This window comes from Antechinus flavipes, chromosome 2 (assembly GCF_016432865.1).
Source record: "Antechinus flavipes isolate AdamAnt ecotype Samford, QLD, Australia chromosome 2, AdamAnt_v2, whole genome shotgun sequence".
In the NCBI taxonomy this organism is placed as follows: domain Eukaryota; kingdom Metazoa; phylum Chordata; class Mammalia; order Dasyuromorphia; family Dasyuridae; genus Antechinus; species Antechinus flavipes.
The window spans coordinates 456,993,142-457,012,658 of record NC_067399.1 but is presented as its reverse complement, the minus strand read 5'-3'; the positions used below and the strand labels follow the sequence as shown (position 1 = coordinate 457,012,658).

The window sequence follows — 19,517 nt, the reverse complement described above, 5'->3', positions numbered from 1 at the left end:
GGCACATTGCCAACAAAATAGAAGCTTAATAAATCCATGTTGACTGACTGATTGACATATCCTTTGAGAACTTAGTATTTCTGTATCAGGAATATTTTTTCATTATTATTATTATTCATTCAATATATACTTTGTATAGACTTTGTACATGGCACCATGTTGAATATTATAGGAGATACAAAAAATTATAAGATATGTGATCCCTGATCTCAGTGAGTTTACAGTTTTGTTAGGGAGACAAGATAGGTATACATTAAATTCAACAGGCATTTATGAATCACCATACTATGTGACAGATACTAAAGATTTAAAGGCAAAGATAAAAATGTCCCTGCCTTTAAGGAATTTATATTCTATCAGCAAGAGAAAAAATATACATATCAAATATATTCAGAATAAGTAATTTGAGGGGGGTAGAAAGCCCCTTTTGTAAAGACAATATCTGAAGAAGAATGGCGGCAGATCTCAGAAGAGAAAGAAAAATTAACATATTCACTCTGTGCTAAGTCACAGGAATAGGAAATTAAATGTCCTGTATGGGAATCAGTAGTTTATTATAGGACTACGGAATAAGTTAGCTTAGTAAAATATGTGAGGGTAAGTAGTAATATAATCAGCTTGGAAAGAGAGGTTAGGGCCAGATTGAAAAATGCTTTAAAAACAAACTAAGGAATTTGTTTTCTATCCCTGAAGAAATATGATTCTTATTCAGAGGAGGGACATTAAATCCTGTGCCAAAAAGTTATGATATAAGACAATATTACCAGAGAAACCATAAGGCAATATATAATTAAGTAATAAGCAGATGATACAGAAACTGAGTTTTATCAGTTCAATGGGAAAAATTTATTTTGGTAACAACAATTAATTTTCTTTTTAGGAAAACCAACACAACTGTGTTTCAAAGTATATGCCATATATCACATTCATAGTTGCCTCCCTTCCTATTCCATCCTATCACCACTTACCTCACCCCATTCCTTCAATGAGAAGTGGAAAGAAATGTATCTTCTCACTTCTTTTCTAGAGTCAGGCTTGGTATTTATAATTGTCCAAGACTGAATTCTACATTTTTGCTATTTTTTAAGTCACAGTATTTTGGAAAGTTTTCCTCAAAGTGCTGAACTTGAAATAGACCTTGACTGATAAGAACTGAGTATGGAGAGAGGGGTAATTCCAGTCAGGTCTTGACCAAGGGAAGGGAGACTAGAAAAATCAACACATAAAAATGATTCAATTCTCACTGGGCCTAAAACTATAAGATGGAGAGACCTAAGTTTGTGGACTTGAATTAGTAGAGGAAATTTCATCATGCAGGAGCGCCTTATACCAATGAAAACATTTGCATAGTCCTATCCCTATTCTCCTATGGCTGGAACAGAGTGTCCGTGTGATTGGTCACTAGGAGAAAGGTTAGAATCATATTGCAGAGAACCATGAAACGCACTGTAACAAATAAGGATTTTATTCTGTAAGCCATGGGGAGACACAGAAGGTTTAAGACCAGAGGAATGATGTGATAAAGGTGACATCTGGGGAAGGTTTCTTTGTTAGTAGATCATAGAACATATTTGGAGAAGATACCTATTAAAATGTTGTTACCATGTCAGGTAATGAGAGGAAGCATAGCATACTGCATAGAGTGTTGCTTATGGAGTCAGGAAGATCTGAATTCAAAGCTGGGATGTGACATTAGCTATGTGACATAGAGAAATTGCTTTCCCATCTGTAAAATGAGGGGTAACAATAAGAGGAGATGTATACAGGAGGAGAAGGAGGATTACATAGCCCTTTGAAAACCTTAAAGTAGGGGCAGCTAGGTGGCGCAGTGGATAGAGCACTAGTCCTGAATTCAACTGGACCTGAGTTCAAATCTGACCTCAGACACTTAATACTTCCTGGCTGTGTGACCCTGGGCAAGTCACTTGACCCCGATTGCCTCAGCAAAAAAAAAAAAAAAATATATTGAAAAAAAAAAAAAAAGAAAACCTTAAAGTATCACATAAATATCAGTCAAAAGGCATTACAGCATAGTAAAGGGTGATGTCTGAAGTCAGTAACACTTTAACTCTGACATGTACTAACTATAAGATCTTAGAAAAGAGAGTTAGTAATTTTAACTGTGAATGTGAATGGGATGAACTCTCCCATAAAACATATGGGGATAGCAGACTGGATTAAAGCCAGAATCCTACAATATGTTGTTTACAAGAAACATATTTAAAGCAGATTTATAGATACAGAGTAAAGGTACAAAGCTAGAGCAGAAGCTATTATGCTTCAGCTAAAATAAAAAAAGTAAGGGTAGGGATCCTGATCTCAGGCCAAGCAAAAGTAAAAATACATCCAGTTAAAAGATATAAGAAAGGAAACTAGATCTTACTAATGGATATCATAGATCATGAAGTAATATCAATAAGCATCCAAATTCCTAGAGGAGAAGTTGAGAGCTAGCTGCAAGAAGAAATAGATAGCAAAACTATACTGGTAGGGGATCTCATTTACTCTATCAGAAAAAGATAAATCAAACCACAAAATAAATAAGAAAGAAGTAAAGGAAGTAAATAGCATTTTAGAAAAGTTAGGTATGATAGACTTTTGGAGAAAATCAAATGGGGACAGACAGGAATGAATTTTTTCTCAGTGATACAGGGAACCTACACAAAAAAATTGACCATGCATTAGAGTATAAAAACCTCAAAATCAAATGCATAAAGGTAGAAATAGGAAATACATCTTTTTCAGATCATAATACAGTAAAAATACATGTAATAAATAATAAATAAAAGGTCAGGAAAAATATTCCAAAAATTAATTGAAAGCTAAATAATCTAATCCTAAAGAGTAAGTGGGTAAAACAACAAATCATAGGTACAATTGATAATCTCAACCAAGAAAATGACAATAATGAGATAGCATACCAAAATGTATGGGATACAACCAAAGCAGTTCTTAGGAGAAATTTTATATTTCTAGATGTTTACTTGCATAAAACAGAAAAAGAGAAAATCAATTAATTGGACATGTAACTAAAAAAAGCTACAAAAGGAACAAATTAAGCCCCTTAATTAAATATCAAATATGAAATTCTAAAAATAAAGAGAAATTAATAAAATTGAAAATAAGAAAACTATTGAACTAATAAATAAAACTGAGTTGGTTTTATGAAAAAAACAACAAAATAAATAAACCTTTAGTTGATTTTATTAGAAAAAGGAAAAAAAATCAAATTGCTATCAAAAATAAAAGGATGAAAATTACACCAATGGAGAAGAAATTAGAGCAATAATTGGGAGCTATTTTGTCCAATTGTGTGCCAATAAATTTGATAATCTAAGTGAAATGGATGAATCCTTAAAAAATACATATTAACAGAGGAGGAAATAAATTATTTAAATAGTCCCATTTTAGAAAAAGAAAATGAACAAGCTTTTAATTAATTCCTTAAGAAAAAAATCTCCAGGGCCAGATAGATTTACAAGTGAATTTTACCAAACATTTAAAAATCAATTAACTCCAATACTGTGCAAACTATTTGGAAAAATAGGGGGGAAAGGAATATTGTCCTGATATTTAAACCAGGTAGGGTCAAAACAGAGAAAGAAAATTCCCTAATGAATTGATTGCAAAATATTTATGCAAAAATCTTAAATAAAATATTAGCAAAAGGATTACAGCAAGTTATCACCAGAATAATACATCATGATATGTAGGATTTATACCAGGAATGCAGGGCAAGTTCAATATTAGCAAATATTGATAAGAATAAATGGAGTTTTCTTTAAAATGATCAGTAGTGGGGTGGGGGGCAACTAGGTGCTGCAGTGAATAGAGCACCGGCCCTGAAGTCAAGAGGATCTGAGTTCAAATCTGGTCGCAGACACTTAATACTTCCTAGCTGTGTGACCCTGGGCAAGTGACTTAACCCCAATTGCCTCAGCAAAAAAAAAAAAAAAAAAATCAGTAACATTTACTTAAAACCATAACCAATAATCATATGTAATAGGGATAAACTTGAAGCATTCTCAGTAAAATCAGGAGTAAAACAAGGTTGCTCACTATGACTATAGCTATTCAATATTGTATTACAAATGTTATCTTTAGCAATAAGAAAAGAAAAAGAAATTAAAGGAATTAGAGTAGGTAAAGAGGAACAAAATTGTCTCTCTTTGCAGATTATATGATGGTATATTTAGATAATTTAGAGAATCAACAAAAAAAATTACTAGAAACAATAACAACTTTAGCAAAGTTGCAGGATGCAAATTAAATCCACATAAATCATCAGCATTTCTATATGTTACCAACAAAGTCCGGCAGCAAAAGATACAAAGAGAAATCCAATTAAAATAATTGTAGATAACATAAAATACTTGGGAGTATACCTGCCAAGACAAAATCAGGAACTATAGAACATAATTACAAAACACTTTCCCACAAATAAAGTCAGATTTAATCAATTGGAAGAATATTGAGTGCTCATGGTTAGGCTGAGCTAATATAATAAAAATGACAATTCTACCTAAATTAATCTACTTATTCAGTGCCATACCAATCAAAATGCTAAGAAATTACAGAGCTAGAAAAAAAATAACAAAGTTCATCTGGAAGAAAAAATGTGAAGAATTTCAAGAGAATTCATGAAAAAATGCAAATAAAGTAGCCCAGTTTTACCAGACCTAAACTATATTATAAAGCAGCAGTCATCAAAACCATTTGTTACTGGCTAAAAAATAGAGTAGTTGATCAGTGGAATAGGTTAGATTAACAAGATAAAATAGTTAATGATTATAGTAATCTAATGTATGATAAATCCAAAAACCCCAGCTTCTGGGAAAAGAACTCACTATTTGACAAAAATTTCAGGGAAAATTAGAAAATAGTATGGCAGAAACTGGACATTGATCAATACCTAACACCCTATACCAAAATAAGTTCGAAATGGATTTATGATTTAGACATAAAGAGTGATACTATAAGCAAATTAGAAGAACAAAGGATAGTCTACCTCTCAGATCTGTGGAGAAGGAAAGAACATATAACCAAAGAAGAAATATAGTACCTTATATGATACAAAATGGATAATTTTGATTATATTAAGTTAAAAAGTTTTTTGTGCAAACAAAACCAATGTAGACAAGATTAGAAAGGAAGCAGTAAACTTTGGGGGGGGGAGGAGGAGGCGCAGGGATTTACATCCAAAGGTTCTGATCATTTATTTTTAAAATATATCGAGAATTGACTCAAATTTATAAGAATACAAGCCATTCTCCAATTGATAAATGATCAAAAGATAGGAACAGATAATTTCTAAATGAAGAAATTAAAACCATCACTAGTCATATGAAAAAATGCTCCAAATCATTCTTGATCAGAGAAATGCAAATTAAGACAATTGCAGGTACTACTATATACCTCTCAGATTGGCTAAGATGACAGGAAAAGATAATGATAAATGCTGGAAGGGAAGCACAGAAATTGGGACACTAATACATTGCTGGTGGAGTTGTGAACTTATCCAACCATTTTTGAGAGCATTTTGGAACTATGTCCAAAAGGCTATCAAACTGTGCATACCCTTTGACCCAGCAGTGTTTCCACTGGGCCTGTATCCCAAAGAGATCATTAAGAAAGAAAAAAGGACCCACATGTGCAAAAATGTTCATAGCAACCCTTTTTGTAGTGACAAGGAACTAGAAACTTTGTAGTGGCTAAACAAGTTATGGTATATGAATGTTATAGAATATTATTGTTTTATTAAAAATATATATATCAGACTGATTTCAGAGAGGCCCGGAGAGACTTGCATAAACTGATGCTAAGTAAAGTAAAAAAACCAGATCATTGTACACAGCAACAGGATTATGTGATAATCAACTGTGATAGATTTGGCTCTTTTTAACAATGAGGTGACTCAAGCCAATTCCAATAGACTTGTTGGAGAGAGCCATCTGTACCCAGAGAGAGGACTGTGGGGATTGAATGTGGATCACAATATAGTATTTTCACCTTTTTTGTTGTTTCCTTGTTTGTTTTCTTTCTCTTTTTTTCTTTTTTATCTGATTTTTCTTGTGCAGCATGATAAATGTGAAAATATTTATAGAAGAATTGTATGTTTAACATATATTGGATTCCTTCTGTCTAGGAGAGGGAGTGAGAGGAAGGGAGGGAGAAAAAAATTGAAATATAAGGTTTTGCAAGAGTGAACGTTGAAAAAATCTTTGAATATATTTTGAAAATAAAATGCTGTCATTTAAAAAAAAATAATTACAAAAGATCTTAGATGAGTCATTTAACTTCCCTGCATCCTAAGTCAGTCTCAAGATTATAAGTCATAGATGAATTTCCAATATGAATTGGTAAAGGAATCTTCTAATCAGGAATTTATTATATTAGTAAAAGTCACATTTATCTTAGTGTCTGCCACAGAGTAGATGCTTAATAAATGTTTATTCATGAATGTCTGGGCCCAAAAAATGAAAATTATTTGTGGTGTTATTGCTATAAGGTGATAGTATTGCATATGAAGAGGAGAGCATGGATGCTGAAAACATTCCCAAGGAAGGATTAGTAGCCTGTGATAAATTATTATATGTGGGAGATACAAAAGTCAGATGTGACTGAGATCTTACACTTAGTTGACTGAGAGAATAAGGATAGTATTCACAGCCGTCTTTCCATTAGTCAGTAATGACCTTAATCTTTGAACACTATTTCATATTTTGTTTTAAAACTCAAATGTACTTTTAGTCTCATAGAATTTAGAGGTAGAAGAGTAGTAAGTACTAAGTAGCAGAGTAAAGATCTGAACCCAGGTCCTGAGGCTCCAATCCATCACTCTTTCTACTAAATCATGTTGCTTCACATTGTTTTACATTGCTTTTTACCTGTGTTTGAACATTAGTATCTCCCTACTAGTTCTTTGAGAAGAGAGACTTTCATTTCATCCAAACTTATCTCCTCTTTATTCCTGGCATTTTTGGCTTTATGGTACTTTGCATATAATAGAAGCTTAATTAATGCCTCTTCAGTAACAAAAAATGAGTGAAGTCTTTTTCATTTACTGTCTTTCATAGGGATAATAGTTAAATGTCTACTGGAACTTAATTTGTTCACAGTCAACATCTCACTGGTCCGCTGGCTCTGACCTGTTTGCTCTTATGTGCTTATCTCCTTGTTCAGGGTTCACCAACATCCTGAAGATTCTCGACAAAGAGAGCAGCCGGGAAGAATTGCTCTCCTTCATCCAGCATTATGGTTCACACTATATTGCGGAAGCCTTGTATGGCTCTGAACTCACCTGCATCATCCATTTCCCCAGCAAGAAAGTCCAACAGCAACTATGGCTCCAGTATCAGAAAGGTAAGGTGAGCTCTGAACATATGGCAGGGTCCAGGAAAAAGGAATGTGAGCTCCTTCCTGGGTTGCCTTTGTGTTCTACCACAGCCTACTGGCCCATTTACTTAAATAAGTTTGGGGAAATATGACCTCAAAAAAGATTAGAGAAAGGGGAAGATTTAGGAAGAAATGGCTTAGAGGAAAGAACAGTAATCATTGCTTTCCCATCTGTATGACTTCAACTAAGTCACTTTCTCTCTCTGGACTTCAGTTTTCTCATTTGTAAAATAAGGAACTTGGAGTAGGTGATCACTTAGGTACCTTCTAGTATTGCTCAATTCAACTCTTTTATGTGTTTGTGCACAAGTATAATGATTTCCAGTTCTTTTCTAGTTCATGTCCTATTACTGATTAACTGCCTGATTTGGGAAGCTTACTTAATTTTTCTGGGTCTGTTTTCTCACCTCTAAAATGAAGGACTTAATCTAGATAAATATTACCAATTCTAACATGCTCTGAGTTCTGTCTTAGGCTCCCCAAGAAAGAAGATATCTAGTCCTAACATCTTTGCAACTTCTCTAATGTATTTATACTACTCTCCTATTTCATCTGAATTCTGCTCATGGTTTTATCTGGATGTGGCAAAATGGATTTCATTGATACCTTTCTCTTCTGAATTCTATTTCACACACACACACACACACACACACACACACACACACACACACACACACAACTAAGTTCCCTTAGAAAAGAACTGAGATGAAAAATAACTATACACACACAGATGGAGAGAGGGGGTGGAGTGTGCAAAAACTTAATAGATGCAAATATACACAAATACACAAAGGAGGGAAGTATAAGGTTTTTTGAGAGGAAGAATATCAGCATATAAGGGGATCAGGAAAGTCTTTACTAATGTCAGCAATGGTGCTTGAGCTACATTTTAAAGGAAGAGAAGGGCTCCATATGAGGTAAGGAGAGAGGGCCTTCCAGGGAGAGTGATGGCCACTGTAAAAGCATGGAAATTAGATTCAATATCTTATGTCAGGAACAGAGGGAAGGATTGTTTGACAAGATTTTAAAGCATAAGAGGCTTAAAAGATAAGTTGGAACTAGGTTGTATAGGACTTTAAAAGGTGAATAGAGGAGTTTAATATTTTATATAAGAGGCATTGGGAAGCCACTGGAATTGCTTAAGTAGAAGAATCACAGGGTCAGATGTATACATCAGGAAAATTATTTTCTGTGAAGTGTGCAGGTTGAATTGGAGAAGTGAGTGAATTGAAGCAGATGAGATAAATTATGGGATGATACCTTAGAAAAATTTAGTCATTTTGTAATAATGAATTTAATAACAATTCAGTCAGTCAATAAACCAACTATGTATCAGGCACTATGCTAAGTGCTCAGGATACAAAACAAGGCAAAAGTTAGTCCCTGCCCTCAAAGAGATTACAATTTAATGGGAAAAGCAGATAATTATTAACATAGTGGAAAGAGTACCAGACTCAGATTAAAGGGAGATCTGGCTTGACATCTTAAATGGTACTGTATAACTATACAAATCACTAGCTCTGTGTCTTCATCTGTAGTATGGACATAATAACTAACATTTCTGCCTTAAAGGATTATGAGAAAGATGCTAAGTTTAGAATTACTAGAGATATATGAGTTGTCATTATTAGCTATAAGGAGAGTTCTTCTATGGCTTGTGGGAGCCAGGGGAGGATTATAAATAATGTTCCTAGCCTGATTTAGTTTGACATTGTATCTCAAAACTCCAGATTTTCCCCTTTCTCCCTATACACACTAAGTCGCCAACAATTCACACTCAGAATTGGCCTTTGGAAACAAATACTACCTGAAATCAGATTATTTCCCTATCCAAGGTCAATGGCACTCCTTTCCTTCTCCCTACCCCCCCCCCATCCTCTATATCCTGCATCCCTGAAAGCTATGGGTGACTTGGAGAGGTTTATAGAAGTGTGACACATAATTGAGCTGTCTGTGAATAGCTTCATTTTATAGCTGTGACAATGACAGTCTTTAAAGAAGTGTATTAAATCAATAGAAGACTCATTGAGCTACACTATAAATAACGAGACACATCATTAAACAAGGCAATAAACTTCAGGACTTTGAAGTAATACAATTAGGTTATGTTTATAAAAACTATGTTTTCACTGTAGCCATCCAGGAGTGTATTTGTCTCACTCCTGTTCAGAGCTGAGACATTTCTTAGATTTTTTCCTCCTCCTCTTTAGCTATCTTAACCTCCTTTGCTGTGCTTCTCTAATTACACTGCTACCACTAATTCTCTTCTTCTCCCTATTCCCTTCACCTACAAACATACACAGTCATTCTTAGAAGAATCTTAATTTGAAAAAAAGTAAATCCTGAATTTAAGATAGCATTTTGAGGAGAATAAGTTTGGCTGAAAAGAGTAGAAAGAACATTGGTCTATGAATCAGGAAATCTGCCACTTTATGTGTGACCTTGGACAAGTGTCCTTTCTAAGCCTTAGTCCTCTGTAATAGTCATGAAGAATTGGACATGATTGAAAACAACTGAACAACAACAATAAGAGCTAGAAGAGACATTAAAAATATTCTTTATGACCCTGCTTGGGGTGTTCTTGGCAGACACTGGAGTAGTTTACTATTTCCTTCTTGATGTCATTTTTCAGATGAGGAAAGTGAGGCACTGTTAAGTGACTTGCCTAGGATCCACACAGCTAGTAAATGTCTGAGCCCAGATTTGAACTCAAGAAGATGAGTTTTCCTAAGTGCAGTGAGCTATCCATTGTGCCATCTAGTTGTTGGATAGCTATGAATCTATGAAAACAAATCCTGACACATATAGTGTAATCAATGGTTATCTGTCAGACTTCCTCTAGCTGAAATGATCCCCTTCTCCTTGCTACTAATGAATGAAGATTTACCATTACAAATTTATCCCTTTGAATAAACAGTATCCTCTTTTTTAGCTACTTTTTAAAAAACTCAAATCCCCAGAAGGAATAGCATATAAAGGAACCCAAACATCAGTATGTATGTATGAGATTATCAGCTGATTTCCTCTGGGGTGGGTGGTCAGGGTAGGTGAAAAGCTTGTGGCATCTAGGAACACAGGAGAAAAATCGTTCTGATTATACAACTTGGCTTGACCATGTATGCTGTTTCCATTAGCAATTATGAGTAGAAAAACACTGAATTTAGAGTTAAAACCTGAGTTTGAATTCTTTACCTATGTAAATTGGTAAACCTCTCTAGAATTCTGTTTTCTCATTCATAAAATGATAAAGTTGAATTAAATGATCTTTAAAGTCCTCTCCAAGTCTGAATTCCTTTATCTTGTTGATACTGAGTCCCCAAGAAGACTTCTTTCTATTGATCTTATTCTACTCAGTACTTCTAAATTTCAACTGCTGATTCATGAAAACCACACCATTAACCTATCTTTAAACCCCCACAGTGATATAATTGGGACATATCTATTAGAAGGACATAAAGAGTTCTCCTTTTTGGCCCTTCTACACCATATATTCACTACTGGTGGAGGATGAGGCTGAATATACTCAAATTAACCAACTATTTAGGTATTCTGAAGTTTCAACTCCTTTCTTTTGGAGAAAGTAATTATCAAGATTTTTCCAGTGGAAGAATGTTCCAGGATCTTTGTTTTGCCAGGTGTCTGCAAAAGATCTTATTGCTGCATTTGAAAGAGCTTAAGGAGAGAATGAGAAGACAAAGGCAAAAAGCAAGAGAGACAAAGGATAAGAAAAAAGCAAAAAAGAGACATTTGGTAACAGAGTGGAGCAAAGAAAAGACAGAGATAACACTAGAGATAGATAATGATAGAGAGACAGGGAGAATTTGTATGTATGTATGTGTGTGTATGTGTATATGTGTTTATACTCATTGTTTTCAAACTGTAGAGAGCTGAGTACTTCATAATTTTTTTGCAAAACAGCATTCTACTGCAGCATTCTGTCATACTCTTGAGCCTCCAGCAGAAAATCAGCTGCATATCTTTTCAAATAAATGTCTGTCACTACTTTTAAAAAACTATTTTATCTCTCTTATAATTTCCCAAGCCTGTCCCAAAGAATGAATTCCTACATTTCCATTTGAATTGCAGTGCAGTTTTCCATGTGGGATGGAACATTCACCAACCAGTGTTGATAAAGTTAGGGCTGTTTCAAAGTCAGCACTGGGACAGAAGCAAAGGAAAGGGCAAAACATAATCCTTCTTTCAAGGAGAAACATTGACCTTGAGAAACTTTCCTGGAAGTCCTATTCCAAGATCAGTGAATTGGACTTAGAAAAGGATTAAGTTCTGGAACTTCCGATATATAGTTAATTTTGCTAGCAAAGATTAGTTCTGATAAAACAAAAATTTAAACTGCTAAGGACAAACCAGGAAGAATTTTGAAAATAAAGCTTCAGATGGTGGTCAAGAAAGGAATATAAATTATTCTAATTTGCTATTTTAGGAGTCATTCATTCATTTAACAAACATTTATTAAATGCCTATTCCATACAAAAGGTCATTTGATAGTTCCTGGGAGAGAAAGTGGAAGAAGTTATGACAATTAGAAAGACAATCATGGTAGCAAAGATTTCAGAACAGAAAGGGATATTGAGGATCATTTAATTCAACCCGTTCTTATTATAGGTGAAGAATCTTGGATAAGGGAAGTTAAGGGACACCATCATCTTCATCACAATAATAGCCAATATTTATACATATCTTTAGATTAAAAAAAAAACAAAAACAAACCTTTACAGTCATTATCTCCATGCTTCTTTAGAACAGATCCAGGATATTAGGTAGTACATTAGATAGATGACATTATAGTCCTTGAAAAACAAGGAGTTTTATAACTTAGAAAATAGACTCAGAAAAGTACAATGATTTCTCAGATATCAGCCATCTAATAAATGGCAAGGTCTCAAATTTGGATTTCTGACTTCCAGGACTTGCATTCTTGTAGCTTCTCTCAGAAAACTTACTGTGGAATTGAAAGATAGAACAAAACACAGATGACTTTTGTTGAGGGTCTGGCATAATCTAATGGTTGATTAAGACAGCATCAATAGATACAGCCAACTTCTTCAGCAACTGGAAAAGACAGGACAGTATATAATTAATTAAACATACATACTTCCACAAGACTATCATTTCTCCTAGATGAAAATAGAAAAAAAAATTTCCCAATTTTAGATTGTTCCCATCTGCCGAACTTCCCAGTCCATTCCTCATAAATGTTAATGAAGAATAATAGAGAATTCTTTTTGTCAGGGTTCTTAACCTATGATTGAGGAAATTGTTTAGTCAGACAGACAGGTAGGTAGGTAGGTATTGATAGAAAAGGGGGCATACTGTATTTTAATATAATTGTTTTCCTTTGTGATCCTGTGTATTTTACTTTAAGCTTTCAGAAACATTCTGAAAAGGGTCCAGGATGTCAAAGGGATATAGAACATACAGAGAGACATATATATATATGTTCATACACACACACACATACACACACACACACACACACGAGGACATACCACATATACGCAAATTTTAAGGAGCTCTACTTTAGGTTATATCTTCAAATCTAACAGTCATTTTCCTTAATGATTCTGACTTTGGCCTCTTTTGATTTGAGAGGGCTAAGGAAATGTAATGTATGGAATTAAAGCTTCCTTTGTTGGTGAGCAATACTGAGGGAAGCAGACATTCTTGGCCCACTAATCACTCAACTCAATCTCTTCCCCCATACCTTTGCCTGAAATTTATTGTTTCAGGTGATATTTGAGTTTTTTGTTTTGTTTTACATCATTTCTTAGATTCTTTTCTCTCAGTGTTATACATTTCTGATGTAGTGAACTTGGGTCAGTGAGAGTCAGTGGGCAAGAAAGATAGAAGATAAGTAAATCAACTAATGACCTTCCAGGTAGTAATAAGAATTTAAACTTAAATTGTATGAAAAAATAGGCTGCAAAAACCATGTTGACATATGCAAAATGTATGCAAATTATATGCAGATACATGCATGGTATTGGTATTTTTGTACATCTTACATATCTGCATGTGGTAGAGTAAGAATTCCCCCAAAACAAGGTCTCATCCTTTGCAAAGTTTAGTCATCTTGCTAACCTTTTGAAGACCTTTATGCCGTGTTATCATTATAATCACAGAGCCCAAACCAAATATGTCAGGGCTGTAGTTATTTTCACAGGATCATAGAATCTCAGAGTTTACAAAGGAGCTCAGAGGATATAGAGGCACCTGAATGGGAATCCTATACCACCCCCAACAACTGCCTTCAAATTTCTGCATGTACACTTCCAGTAGCAGAGAATTCACTGTTCCAATATCCACTTCAGTATAGTTCATTACAGAAATTTCAGTTAGGAAGGAACTCAGAAGTAATCTAGTTTAGCCCATATTCTCAAAAGGATTCCTTTTACACAATTCTAGCCTCTGCCTGAACACCTCAAATGAAGGAAAAGTTACTACTTTCTGAGGTATAATTTTTTTGCTTTTGGACAGCTCTAATTGCTTAGAAGTCAAAATGTGTTCCACCCATTGATCCTAGGACTGCCTAGTCCTAATGCCAAACAGAATAAGATTAAACTCTCTTCCATGTAGCAATTATAATGTCTCCGTGGGCCTTCACTTTTCCAGCATAAACATCCTTCTCCAAAGTTTCTTCAGAATGCTAAGATTCTCATAGTCTATGTTTTTGAATTACCTCATGTTGGTGAGCTTTATGAAGGATGTCCAGCTCGCCAACAATTTTTCCTATACCATGTGGCTTTTAGAAATGAACACATTACTCCAGATGTAGTCTTGATGAGATTTAGATTTGGGGTACCCAAATGAAACAAGGGTTTCTGGTGGTCAGGGAGTTAAATGAGTCTAGTGGCAGGTTCAGGGTATAGGGTAGGTTTGGCTTCCCTGCATCCCTTGGGATTCGGCGCAAGAGTTGGGAGTTCTGGGGAACTCACTTCTAGCAGCGCAAGCAGTTCTCTATAAAGGAATTTACAGACCCAAAAACCTAGATTGATAAAAAAAGGTTAATTATGGGAATTGAAAGTAAGGAAATAGGTGAGGGTAAAGAGAAAAGGGCACTAGAAACAGTATTCCAGTGGGCAGAAGCTCCTGTAGGTGCCAAGCATAGAGCTGGCATGTTTGGAACCTCTGCAAAGAGAGGGTTTTAGTTTGGTTCCTTTATAATAGGGGGTTTTGGCTACAAGCTGAAGGGGGCTCATAGGTGGAGTCCCAGGTTGGTTCCCCACTGAATTTCAGCTAGGGCTAGAATTTGAATTGAATTCAATGGATTTCGGGACTGAGCAGACCCCACCCAGATAATAAAGATGAAACTGTTTGTGCTTGGGGTGGAGTCCCCTCACTGAGGCAGAGTTGAAGGAGGTTTTCTCCTTTTAAGGATTTTCAGAGTTTGGGAGTTCCCTCTACAGTCTGACCAAGCAAAATCAGAATAACACATAGATAGATAGATAGTTAGATAGATAGATGTTTAACTTAATTCCCAATGGGATCATGAAGAGTTGGACACAACTGAACTGACTGAACAACAAAAAATTAAATATGAAGCTAAGACTTTGTACAAATTAAGTAGAAACATTCTATTAGAAATTTGGTGACAAAGGTTCTGAGTTCCAAATTTGCTTTTGAATACAAAGTTATAAACTTGAATTCATAAGTAAGTTACTTTTCTTCTTTCTCCTCTGTAAAAAGGATTTGGCCTCTTAGGTCCCTACCAGTTCTAGCATTCTGTAATGCTCTGATCTTGATTCTGAGGTGTCAAAATTCATCTTGCACATAGCAATTTGGAGAATCCCGCTATGAGAGAATATCAAGTTGTAGCAGGCAGGAAATAAAGAATTCCAATTTCCTGTGTGTGACTGAACATGGGCTGGTGCACTTCACTTTACACAATAGATGTATTCTATAGAAGGTTTCTGTAAATTGAACCCTGTCTTTGTACTGATTGACAGTGTAATTTCAGAGATGTTTTATCATTACTTCAGTGATCTTCAGTTGAAAACAGTGCAAAATGCTGTAATCTTGAGTTTCTCTGCTGTAATCCTCTTTCTCAGTCCTTTAAAAAAAAAAATCAAACATGCTTACAGTAGAAAAAGTAATAAATGTGGATTCAGTATATATGGGTTCAAATCCTAGGTCTGCTCATATGATCTGAGGAAAGGTGAAACTTTCTGTGTCTTAGTTTCCTTATCCATAAAATCAAGAGATGGAATTAGATGACTCTAAGGTCTCTTCTAACTTAAAAATCCTAAAATATCATGAGGAAATGGATTAGGGCTGTTCTTGCTCTGTCAGTAATGTTCCCACTAAGTCACTTTAACTCCTTGGACTCCCTGATCTATAATGAGTGAATTTAATTAGATGACTAGTAAGAATCCATTCCCATTAAATGACTCTCCAACAAAGCTTAGAGTCATTTGAATGCAAATATATGGTATTCCTTGAAGAACTGTATTCTGTAATTCCTTACTATACAGAGAGAGGGGGAATACTCCAGCTGAGGCTTACTACTGGCCCCTGCAACTCTAATTTTGTTCTTTTTCTCACCTCCATCTCTCTTACACATTGATGTTCTGTTGGTCTTTTTCATTTCTCTAATAAGGAATAAGTTTAGAGGTCCCATCCATTGCATCTTACAATCTGTGTATGCCACCTTATAAAAAGTAATCAGCTCCTTTGCCAGGCTGCTTTCATGGCTGGCAGGCCACTAGTTGGCAGGCTGCCCATCTCCTAGCAGCCGGTTTCCTCCCCCGCCAACATCCCATGCAGAGGCTCCTTTCCATAGGGAACGTTCCTGGGAGGCCTTCAGTTCCACGGGAGTCGGAAGTTTTCTTCCCTCTCAGGAGTGAGAGACAAGAACTGAATGTGTGGTTGAGAGATTGAGAACAAGCAGATTGTTTATCCTCCTGCTCACCAAACTCCAAAAAATTGAGCGATTCAACTGTGAGTATAGGGGAAGGGGACTGTCAGAAGAGCTCAATCATTTGTATTAAATTAAAAAAAGACTGAACTCAGAGACAGAAAAAAAGGCTTAGGTTTGGATCCTAACACCTCCACTTATTAGCCATTTGGGACTGTACTTCTTGACTTCAGTTTATTAATTCAGAAAGTAGGGACAATAGTACTCTAGATTCCTGCCTCAGGAATGTCTAGAGAATATCATTTGATAGAGTCTATCAAAAGCATTTTCTAACTTTTAAACACTATATAAATAATTTCAATAACTTAAAACTAAGTTTTAAGGTACAAAGGCTTTTGTAACACCCTGTACTAACCATAGCTATTTTAACATCATCATCTTTAAATTGTAAACTGTTTTTTAAATCTTAACATGTTATATAATTGAGTCATCACCATTGTCATCTAGTGAATAGCTAGTGAATTCATAAAATCCAAAAACTCTACCCTGAAATGTCCTTACAAAAGTCATAGCATCTTGAAGTATCATTTTTCTAATCTGTAAAATGAAAATAATGATTTCATTGCCTCTTCACTTTGAGACCATGTTATGGAGAGGAATAATATGTCTACAAAATGGCTTAAGTTGTTTGAAAGAAATAAAGATTTATAATCAATCTTGTTATTGATTATAAGTACTACCAATTAAATATTTCAAAACTTCTGTGATCTCATAGATGTGGATTCTCCTTCCACTAACACAGGATGCTTTTCTTATATGATTACTTTGCAGACAATCACTGGCAGGTGAAGTGGCTGGAACTCTTAATTACTTAGTAGCTAACCTTCTACTGATGAACAGCTCCAAATTTAGTTTGGCTGGTCTTTGGATGACAGATGCACAGTCTGTCACTGGGACTTTTCCAGTTTGCTAGATCCTGGCTTGGTTTATATTCTTGTGGCAGAATCTTGAGACCCCAATGTCATCTCTTGACATGAGGTAAAATGAAAGGTTTGGACTGTATCTGTAGTTCTCAAGGTCTGGGAACATTTTTTAAAACATTTGACTATATTTCAATATAATTAGTTTTCTTTGTAACCCCATGTATTTTATATTATACACCTAAAAACATTGTTCTGAGAAGAGTTCCCCAGACCATATTGGACTGACAAAGGAAGCTAGGACACGATAAAGATCAATAAACCTTAGACTAAATATAAATTTATATCCAGTGAATGATCTTATAATTTCTATTGCTAACCTTTAATTTCCTCCCCATTCCACATGCTACTCTTATTATATATGGAGGGTAAGAAGTTATCCATCTCTGAAGGAGGAATATACTCAAGGTATAAGTAATATTCACAGAGAAGTCCCCTTAGGAAACCTGTGGTGAGAAACATCCGAATGACCTGAGCAGAACCCCAAATAATTAGATGTTTTCCTTAGGCTTCTCTTTATGGATACAGCATGACATTGTAAATAAAGTGGTAAAAATGGAGACAGAAGACAGGTTCAAATTCACTTTCTCCTTATATAATCATGATAAATCACTCAATCTCACAGTCTTGGTTTCCTAACCTACATCACAGAAATAAGAATATTTGTCTTACATCATAGACCTCAAGTACTTTGCAAAATTTAATGTACTATTATTAAAGTTGAAGGGCATAATAATGACTGATTTATATAATATTTAACTATAAAGTCAGTTCTTTGTAACCCTAAGAAATAAGTGCTGCAATTATTATTTGTCCAGTTTTATAAATAAGGAAATTGAGCCACAAGATAAATAAAGTGACCTGTCCTATACTTGTCCAAGTTACTTCTGAAAGCTGAGATTTGAACCCAGGCCTCCTGATACCAATTTTTGTGCCAGTATAGGGTACTATACGATGCCTGGGGGACACGAGTCAGCAAGGAGGGCTGGATGGCAAAGAAAATTAAGTTCTCAGGAATGAATTAACATCTTACGTTACATCACCAGGGACTCCTAACCAGAAATTGGTGGCCAGCATTTTGTTGTTTTCATCTAGTCAAACCATTTCCTCTCTCACAAATCTGCATTTTACAACTAATTCCTTAATATTAACTGAGGGTGTCTGTTCCTGGAAAATACAACTACAACTATATTGGCCTCATTGTATGGGATTTTCCTAAATTGGGAGTCTACAGAATACCTCCACAAAACATTGCAATATGATAGAATGAGCACTGAGAGAACTGGGTTTGAGAATCCCACCTTTTATATTTAATTAGCTTTGTGATCAAGGAAACATTTCTGAGTCCCAGTTTCTCAACTATGGTATTTACTTCACATTGTTGTGATGATTGAAAGAGAGAATATATGCAACACACTTTGGAAACCTCCAAATGATACATAAATGTCAACTGTTATTATTAGATCTTTTAGGGCTTAGATACTTTGCCAAAATATCCTGAGGGAATCCAATAGTTCCTCTTACTGTAACCTTAACCTAGCAATCTCTAAACTCTGATTCATAATACCTAGGATCACATGTGTAGTAGATAGCAGATTTGTAAATGCACTTAGGCTCTCTCTAGGTCTGTTTCCTCATAAGTAAAATAAAAGGGTTGAACTAAAATAATCTCCAAGAATTTTCAGCTCCAGATTCTATGATCCTAGAAATTCCTGGACCAAAGGGAGATTCTATCAGTATAGTTCACTGAAACATTTGATCCCCAGGGAATACAAGATCTTCAGTGAAGCACCTACCCACATCTAATTCGTTGGAAGTCTAAATGGCTCCAGATGGTGGGACAAGTACAAAGGGAGTCAGAGAAAGAAGGGCAATTGCTCATCAGGCAATAGGTTATTCATTATCACAGAGTAAGACAAGCCATATTCTACAAACGGGTGGAAAGGTAAGAATTTAAGAATATTAGAACCAAAAAGAAGAGTGAGAGAAGAGTTAGATTGGACAGTGACAGAGGTCCAGGTCGGCTGGCAGGAATGATGATAATGATAATAATGCTTGTACAGTACTTTAAATCTTGTGATAATTTATGTATGTTTTACATATATTACATAGGGTTTGCAAATATTATCTCATTTCATTTTTGCAACAATTTTCTTTATTATCATCATCTTGGAGGATATGAATAATGGGAAAATTGAAACTGAGTGGCTAAATGACTATTATGGTCTCATATCTAATTAGTGTCTATGAAAGGATTTAAACTTAGGCAA

General features: G+C 35.1%; 1 protein-coding gene across 2 annotated transcripts in view; it reads left to right on the top strand.

The window, feature by feature from the left end:
- ASTN2 (astrotactin 2) overlaps nt 1-19,517 on the top strand; it is a 1,134,072-nt gene that overhangs the window by 736,723 nt on the left and 377,832 nt on the right. For both annotated transcript variants that reach the window (XM_051979519.1, XM_051979520.1), the window contains exon 16: nt 7,183-7,362. In XM_051979519.1, coding sequence (XP_051835479.1) covers nt 7,183-7,362 — 180 coding nt within the window. The remainder of the gene's footprint in view (nt 1-7,182; nt 7,363-19,517) is intronic.